The following is an 8,724-nucleotide window of genomic DNA, read 5'->3' as shown; positions in this document are numbered from 1 at the left end:
TGAAATCATTGGAAGCTTTGCAATGTGGCCTATTAATTTCTTGTTGCCATGTCACCATTCCTGTTTCTTTCCTGTGATTTCCCTTTCCACTGAATATTGAGAAGCTTACTATTAAGATTAAAACCATCACTTGGTTGAATTTTTACATATTCTTTTCTTCTACCTGCTGGGTTAGCCATTATTCTACTAATTTTTTCTACTTTAGAGTAGGCAAATGGCTTGCAATATGGCCCTGATTTCATTGTCCTCCAGTAGAAAAAAAGGTGAATAAGTATTATCGAATATCTGAATGAGCAGGAGGCTGACATTTTCAGTTAGATGTAGATATGAGATCTACAAACATTTTCAAACATGTTAACCTTGTTCATAAAATTCTTTTCTAGTTCTTCAATTTGGTTGATTTTTGGAAAGTCGAAAGTTGGCAGATGATGGAGGGAACCATCGTGGAAGTTTCCGGATATAAGTGCTTGCAAATGTTTTATATATATATATATATATATATATATATATATATATAGAGAGAGAGAGAGAGAGAGAGAGAGCATATCTGTGGGTTTTTGTTGGTTTTGATCCTAATGGTTATTGGGTTGATTAAGCATTGAAACTCACTTAAGAGTCTGACGATGCAAAATGCTTCGTTCTCATCCAAAGGAACAAAATTTGACTTCATTTTCAAGCTACTATTCCTCATAGGAATAATGTAAAGCATAACTCTATCTCCAACTGCCACAAACGATGTCAAATTGCTACAAACCATAGTTTCCGGATGCTTCTTGCTGCATAGAGAAACTCGCTTTCTGAAAAGAGGGGAAGCTTTGGGAAATCCGTTTCTAAAATATGGGAAACTCTATTCATTTTAGTAGGAAGCCTGCTTTTTCTTCATTTTCTAAATTGATTCTCTTTTGTTTCCTTAAAGCTTCCTTCTCGCTTCTTCTCACTTCCCACATACTTCCACTCACTTTTCCCTCACATTTTTTATATTAAAAAGGTATAATATTTTTATAATAAGATTGTGTGTTGATTTTATATTGTTTTATATTTGTAATCAGGCCATTTCTTAATTGCTTCTGCTTGTGTTTCATATTGCTTTCTATTTATTTTCTTTTCATAACTAGATTCTGCTTCTCACTTCATACTTAACACTCGCTTCCAAGGTTGTTAAATGCGATGAGGCGAAGCGAGGCATTGAGCCTGCGCTTCGCCTCTGAGGCGTACGCCTCAGGTACTGAGGCGTACGCCTCTCACAACTGGTATGGAAGTGAAGCGGTGGGAGGGGAGGCAGGGAGCGAGGGGAGGCAGGGAGCGGTGGAGGAGCAGTTGGCCGGCACGTGGCGGTGGATCCACCGGCACTTGGGGTTAGCACAGCCGGCGAATCGGGCGGAGGAGGAAGACTTGGGGATGAAGGAGGGGATTCTGGAGGTTGATGAGGGGCAATTTGCGCATCACAGCACGCCTCAGTACCTTGAGCGTGTGCCTCGCCTCTCACAACACTGCTCGCTTCAGCACTTTCACATCACGCATTGCTTCTTGTATTCATTTTGTTTTCTGGTAACCATGGCACAAACTTACACAACCAAAACGATACTGTTCTAGTAGTTGAAACTTCCCAAGATGTCATACATTTGCCTGCCATCTACTCTTTTTTTTGAAAGGCAAGCTTGGGTTAGGCACACCCCTACCAGTTATTATTCAACGTACCACTGGGGCTTGAACCTGCAACGTCCCACTGACAGCTCCTACCAACCACACGGAGACCCCGTTGGTGCCTGCCATCTACTTATTGCAAATTGACATCAGATAAAAAAATTCAAGTAATTGCCCACAAGGGCTCCCCATACTTGGCTAAGGCTTAAGATATTCAAGTTAAATGATAGTATGAGTTCAACACAGTGTGTTCCTTGCTACAGGGTTGAATCTAATGGGAGAGTACTATATGCCAATAACAAAAAAAGAAAACACTCCACTTAGGGTTTTTGGAGTTTCTAAATTCGAATTTAGCTAGTGTGTTTTTTCTTAACCGTTTCTTTTGTATCAACTCCAATGACAACGCCCCAAGGGGGTTGGCGTAGTGGGGTGGGGCCTTGGCTGCTAGACGGGCAGTCAGGGTTCGATTCTCATGGGTGTTGCCTTTCTGCACAAGCAAACGCGTAGCATAAGCCACGGGGCCAAGGGTCTTAGCCTCGGAGTTTTACGCTGCCGGCACGATGAGCGTAGGTATGGCAGGCTGAGCCAGCGCTGTCGGGTCTTCATGCAGGATGTGGTTTCTTCGGTACAAATCCAAAAAAAAAACTCCAATGAGACCATTAATAAAGAGATCCCTCCATCACCACACGTTGAGGAATCTGTATAAAAACAAGTGGGTTGCTGCTCTCTCATAAAAAAGCAACAACATCAACAACCTCACTAGGGTAGGGCACAACTTTATTCTCTCCACACCACCTTCCTCCATTGCGCAATGATGGCCAAAGCAAACTTATGTTCCATTCCTTAATATTAGATTGTGTTGGGAATTAAGCCAAAATCTCAGGGAACATATTCAAAAAGGGCCATGTGGCAGTTGAGCATACTTGGAGCTTGGGATATGGTCTTAGATCCCTAATCTTGAATATTCTTTATCATTTATACAAAGATCAATAACCTTTACAACGAAGGTGATTATTTTGCAAAGTAGACGTTTTCCTTTTATGGAACCGATTATCATTTGTAGAAACAGAATTTGTAGGATATGTCCTTAGAAGAGTTATCTTGAAGACAGAGATAGAGGATGTTGCGAGATTCGGTCAACTGATAGATACACATAAAGTGGAGGTCCATTTCAATGTAGGGCATTGGCTTACTAGCAACTGTACACTAGTAACACTACCCAGGGGTGCGTCTTGGTTCAGGGGTGCTTGCCTGCAGAAAAATGCGCATTGGCAGCATACAATTCCCCATTCAGATTACAAGTTCCCCACCAATTACCCATTTTTGAGTTTCCTGCTTGAGAGAAAAATTTCAACTATAATCTCATACTTATTTGGCCACAAACCTCCATAAGTTAAGTATTGCCTAGAAACACCATCAATCTCTGTGGATGCATTTAACTGGTGGGCTCCGTAAGGGCTTGGTTGTCTCGAACCCACCTGGTGTTTACTTCGTAGGGGCGTGGGCACATTAAGTGATCCGGTTCTTGTTGAGGGTTCCTCGTCATAAAAAAAAACACCATCAATTGCATGCGGGAGCAAGGCTCAATCATCCCTCCCCTCCATTTACTTGCGAGTTTCAAATTATCTGAATCCCCTTGACTAGGGATGGCAGTGGACTGGGGCGGGGGCAGGAGACAAGGTCTCCACCCCCTCCCCTTCTCAAAATCTGGACCTTCATCCCTGCCTCCATCCCTGCACGGGTTTGGATTTTAATCTCCATTCCCGTCTCATGTCCTCCATCCCCGGTCCAAATAGGGTGAAGCAGGGTGGGGCCCTGTTTTCCCTCAGTCCATTGCCACCCTTATAAGGATTGGGGGCGAGATGGGGCAAGGCGAGGATCGGGACAGGGACGGGGTGGGGTGAGGCGGGGATCGAGACGGGGATGGGGCAGGGGAAAGCGTAAGTCCATCCCCACCTTCATCCCCACACAGGTTTTGATTTTAACCTTCATCATCACCTCCATTTCCGTTTCATGTCCTCCATCCCCAGTCCAAACGGGGCAAGGCGGGGCGGAGCCCCATTTCCCCCCGGTTCACTGCCATCCCTACCCTTGACATTCCCAGCAAAGCAGGTCATAGAATTGGAGATCAAGAAATTCTAGAGATCTAGAAAGAGTATAACCTGCAGATCCTGCTTATAACTCACGAGCCAGTTTCACTTACCCTTCTCTTCAATGGAAAGAGAATTTGGGATGCCAATACTCTCTCTCTCTCTCTCTCTCTCTCTCTCTCTATATATATATATATATATATATATATATATATATATATATTGAAATGGGTAGCTGCTCACTTAATCGTGTTGATCGTCCATCACACATGTTGATGGATGGTCAACATGCAAAAAACGGAAAAAAACGGGTAAACAATACCATTAGCAACGCTAAAGGTAAAAATACATGCACGGTATTACAAATTTATAATGTCGTGTGCATACATTTTTTTTTTCTGACAGCCCATAGTCCATTAAGCACCTACCTATCACTATATATATATACTAAGTCACAGAGACTCGGCAAAGCAAGTGTCGCACCCGCGTCGACGCGACGCGATGTGGGTGCGCGTGCGGGTGCGGTCAACATGACCCTGGGTGCGGTCAACGCACTCAGGATCATTTAGGTCCAATTTTTAGGCTAATTTTTTTTTTGCCAGATGAAAAGCGAGTGAGAGAAGGAGTATTAGGGCAAAATCCTCCTGAAGCCTGAAGTCGATGCCGACGCCGACGATCTCCAAATCCTTCCGGTCTCTCTTCTCTCCGTCACTCTCACTGACTCTCACTCTCACTCGCTCTTCGTCACTCTCATTGTCTCTCACTCTCACTCGCGTTAATGAAATTTGCATTTATTTTTTGGGGATCTTTGACTATTTGATTCTGGGGCTTTTGATTTTATGCTAAAATGGGTTTTGTGAAACTTCTTGATTTTTTATTTCGTTTACAATCTATTTTATTAGTTGCTTATGCTTGATGACTTAAGGTCAAATGTTACTTTCATCTTTTTTGAAAAGTCGTTCTATCAACCATTGCTTAAAATGTGTTGCTATGTTGTGGGCATGTAATGGGTTTAATTTATTTGTTTTGGGATTGATTCATTATCTAAGTTCAGTTCATAGGATTATAAGATCTACCAAGTTACAGAAGTTATTAATTTGTCAATTTTTTAAGGTGCAGTTGCGCATTTTCCTGTTTCAAGAAACACAAGGTATTCTTTCATTCAAGTTCTTTTGTTGGTTGCTCTACGTACATGTGTATGATTATATGTGTTTGTACTTTATTTTAGTTTATGTTGCGTGGTCATAATTCTGTTGCAGTTCATTTTATAACTCATTTAATGGCACATACTGTAAAAGGTTTAATGTTAGAAATATGAAGTTACGTTGAATCACTCAAGCATGTCATATAACCTGGTTAATGTACCCCTATTTTGACCACTCCAAGACATATAGTTGACTAAGAAAATGGTCTATCTGACTATGCCAACCTTGAAACTGTCAAGGTTTTCTTATATATATATATTATTTATTTATTTATTTATTGCACTGCCGCACCCCGCACCCAAGGTTTTTTAAAGTGCCGCATTCCCGCACCCGCACCCATGTGACTTAGTATATATATATAAGTTGGTTATGTATATATCTAGTCACCGAATGACAAATCTATCTGAAAACTAGATCATATTTCGGTCAACTTTAACACATGAAAATAGTAAATAAAACATGTTTAACATGATCCAAAGGTTAGATTTTGCATTTGGAGCTTAGATCTATGTATATCAAGTATTCCGACACATGGGTGGGTTTTTATAAGGTTCCAAAAATTAAGATTACAAAATCTTTGTAAATTTTTTAGGCTTCAAATATCATTTTTTTCATAGAAAACACATGATCCAAGTATGGATTCCTTGTAAATCAATCATGCCCAACACATTTATGGAGTCGAAACTGCAAAAAAAAAACACTGGAAGAGCAAAAAAACCCATTAAGCATGTATTTCATTAAGCAGCTACCCAATTTTCTCTCTCTCTCTCTCTCTCTCTCTCTATATATATATATATATATATATATATATATATAACTTTAAACTTTTTATATTAACTTTTAACAGGTTCAATCGATAAAAATAACCAACACGCACAAAATTGGTGTTAATTTTGAAAATGTTCAAGTACTTTCAAGAGCAGAGTATGTCTTTCGTCACGGAGTTAGAAAGAAAAAGCCAAACATAGTCTTCAGAACGTAACAAAAAGTATCCCATAATTTTAATTTGAAAAGTAAAAATAACTTTTGGCCTTAAAAGGTCAATCGTAGTCTTTCAACCAATTCCTCATTGTCACAAGTTCCAAAGCCCCTGGTGAAAAGCCTTAATTTTTTTTTTCACTTCTAACCCTCTATATGTGATCTGCATGTTTGGTTCAGTAGAAATCTATCCTTGAATCATGCTTTACCAATATGTATGTCAGGTTTTCTAAAATTAAAAAAAACTATGTATAAGCTACTGAATATTCAACCTCGAAAAAATCATAGTTTTATGTGAAAAAAATTATGATTCAAAGGTGGATTCCTGCTATTTTGACCATACTGAATAAAGTCAGATTTGGATAAAATCACCTCACTCTATGGGTTCCAACTAAAGGTTTGGAAGCCCATATTTTCCAAGATATATATATATATATATATATATATATATATATATATATAGAGAGAGAGAGAGAGAAGTGGTAGCTGCCTATTTTTTTAATTTTCTAAAACCTGACCATCCATATGTGATCTACATGGAAGAAAGCTGGAGTTAGGCAGACCCTACCAGTTATACAGTCACATCATTGGGATTCTAACTTGCAACGTCCCAGCCACCTGATGGAGGGTGATGGGGAGCTTAATTGCACAAATTTTGTGCAATCATATTGCACCCGATCCGGACTCGAATCTAGTAGCCCTAACTCCAAAAGATAAACCACCAACTAGAAATGACCAAGTCCCAAAACAGGAACCAACCAATCGTACAACCAAATTATTAAGCGTTTCAGTGTCATTACCCACAAGCCCACCATGGCCCAGTTAAAGTGATTAACTGCTGGCAATTGTTTTTCACCCCGATCTTATGCACATCAATTAGAAATAGAAATTTGCGATTAATTCATTTTTCAGTGAAATTTTGCTTTCATAAAGTGCCTGAAACCTGAAACAGGAGGAAATTTTCACCTAAAATTATTATATTCACATACAAAAAACAAAACTAATTCCGCACCATTTTATACACATCAATTAAAAATAGTAATTTTGGATTAACCCATTTTTTCAGAGAAAATTTGCTTTCATAACTTACCTGAAACCTGAAACAGGAGAAAATTTTCACCTGTAAACATTATATGAACAGACGAAAAGCAAAACTACTTGCACACCATCCAACTTATTAAGCCAAGTTTCTTAGTTTTTTTCCTTTACTATACGCTACCAAAATTACCATCCAAGAAAAGTTTTTTAAAAACAAAAAAAGAGGGACAAAAGGGCGCATGTCCAAAAAAAAAATGTACAAAGGGTTTATGTAGGTAGCGCTGCTAACCTTCGCCGGAGGAGATTTGCCGGCGAATTTTCCGGCTTTTGGATCACATCACCGAGCACCCGGTGGCGTTCTCGCCGTCGAACGTATCGTAGTCATCATGCCTCTGTGGGTAAGATCCCGGCGGGACGAACCGTACGACCCCGCCGGAGCTGTACGGCACCATGAAGGAGGCGTCGACGTAGAGAGGGGGCACGTACGACCCGCCGTAGCTTAGAACGGGGGTGGCCGTGCTGTAATTCACAGCCGGCGTCCACTGGCCCCATCCGGCGTAAACCGATGGAACAAGTGGTGGGTATTGCTGGAGAAGTTGCGGGTGGGGCGACGGAGCAAGGATCGCGCCACCAGCTTGCGTGGCGACCGCCGGAGCCCCCAGCGCTGCTGGAGTCTGACCACCGCCGCCGGTGGCATTTCCAGCACCACCATCGCCGGAATTCTCACCCCCACCCCCACCACCGTTTCCATTACCCTTCTTACCTTTCTTCTTACCACCACCGCCTCCATTGACAGCTTCGCTGGCCTTACCACCATACTGCGACGGTACCTCCCCGGCAGATTTTCCGTCCGTGCCCTGTTTCTTCCCATCCCCATCGCCGGATTTCGCACCGGCGGCATCCTTGGCTGCTCCATCTTTCGTTTCGTCACCTCCGCCGGGCTTCTTTCCGGCATTATCGTGATTTTTTCCTGCGGGATCCTTCTCGTTCTTGCCACAGGCATCGCCGGCCTTCTTCCCCGATTTGTCCTCCTTCTCCGGCCATAATTCGGCGTGCTTTCCGGTCTTCTGGAGCTTCTTGATGAGCGCATCCGCGTCGATGTCTCCGGTGACCGTGACCTTCTGATGTACGGAGTCCACGGTCGTCGTGAAGACCCCTGCAAAGCCAGAAAAAGGAAGTGGCGTCAGAAACCACCATGCAACAAAAAAACCGCTCGGAAACCAACTGTGTTTCAGAAAGGGAGATTTCCGACCATCGATGCTCTGCAACACTTTCTTCACTTTCTTCTTGCAGCCCTCGCAGTGGATGTACACCTTCAATACCCACGTCTGCAAACAAATTAAGAGAGAAAAGATACAGAGAATTAAAAAGGGTGTGAGCAATTACAGACATCGAGAGAGAGAGAGAGAGGTGAAATAGGTACCTTGTATTTGAGGGGTTTAGAGGATTCACTAGCTTCCATGGTCAAGGAAGGTGATGAAGAAGAAGAAGACGGGTGTTTGAGAGAGAGAGGTTTTGGAGGGAGGGAATGCGGAGGGATGTAGTTGTAGTTGGGAGGGAAAGAGGGAAGCGAGAGGTGGATGTGGGAGTCATAAATACCAAAACTCCTTTAAGTACCACGGAGATTCCCAAGAGGAGAAAATAAATGGAAAAGAGGGAAATTATCGATCTTTTATTTTTCATTAAGAAATTATCGATTTTTTATTATTCTATTACTATTACTATTATCTATGCTAATTATTATATTATAAATATAGCATGGTGGTAAA

At 41.6% G+C, this 8,724-nt stretch overlaps 1 protein-coding gene across 1 annotated transcript; it reads right to left on the bottom strand.

Moving 5' to 3' along the window:
- Positions 1 to 7,080: 7,080 nt before the first annotated feature.
- LOC149846116 (uncharacterized) lies at positions 7,081 to 8,489 on the bottom strand. Its single transcript, XM_089997857.1, has 3 exons — positions 8,379 to 8,489; positions 8,208 to 8,283; positions 7,081 to 8,111 (listed from the first exon to the last, which is right to left on the bottom strand). The coding sequence occupies exons 1-3, from the start codon at positions 8,415 to 8,417 to the stop codon at positions 7,288 to 7,290; spliced, it is 939 nt and encodes a 312-aa protein (XP_089853983.1). The 5' UTR covers positions 8,418 to 8,489; the 3' UTR covers positions 7,081 to 7,287.
- Between the last annotated feature and the right edge of the window lie 235 nt (positions 8,490 to 8,724).

This window comes from Nuphar pumila, chromosome 2, assembly GCF_984573655.1.
Source record: "Nuphar pumila chromosome 2, dmNupPumi1.hap1.1, whole genome shotgun sequence".
In the NCBI taxonomy this organism is placed as follows: Eukaryota; Viridiplantae; Streptophyta; class Magnoliopsida; order Nymphaeales; family Nymphaeaceae; genus Nuphar; species Nuphar pumila.
Note: the sequence above shows the minus strand (reverse complement) of the source record. Positions and strands in the feature narration are given on the sequence as shown.

What these genes read in the sequence shown, in the direction of transcription:
- LOC149846116 (XM_089997857.1), bottom strand. Translation starts at nt 8,417, where the DNA reads ATGGAAGCTAGTGAATCCTCTAAACCCCTCAAATACAAG. An exon ending in CTAAACCCCTCAAATACAAG is followed by an intron (nt 8,284 to 8,378) that starts GTACCTATTTCA and finishes ATTTGTTTGCAG; the next exon opens with ACGTGGGTATTGAAGGTGTA. An exon ending in AGTGTTGCAGAGCATCGATG is followed by an intron (nt 8,112 to 8,207) that starts GTCGGAAATCTC and finishes CTGGCTTTGCAG; the next exon opens with GGGTCTTCACGACGACCGTG.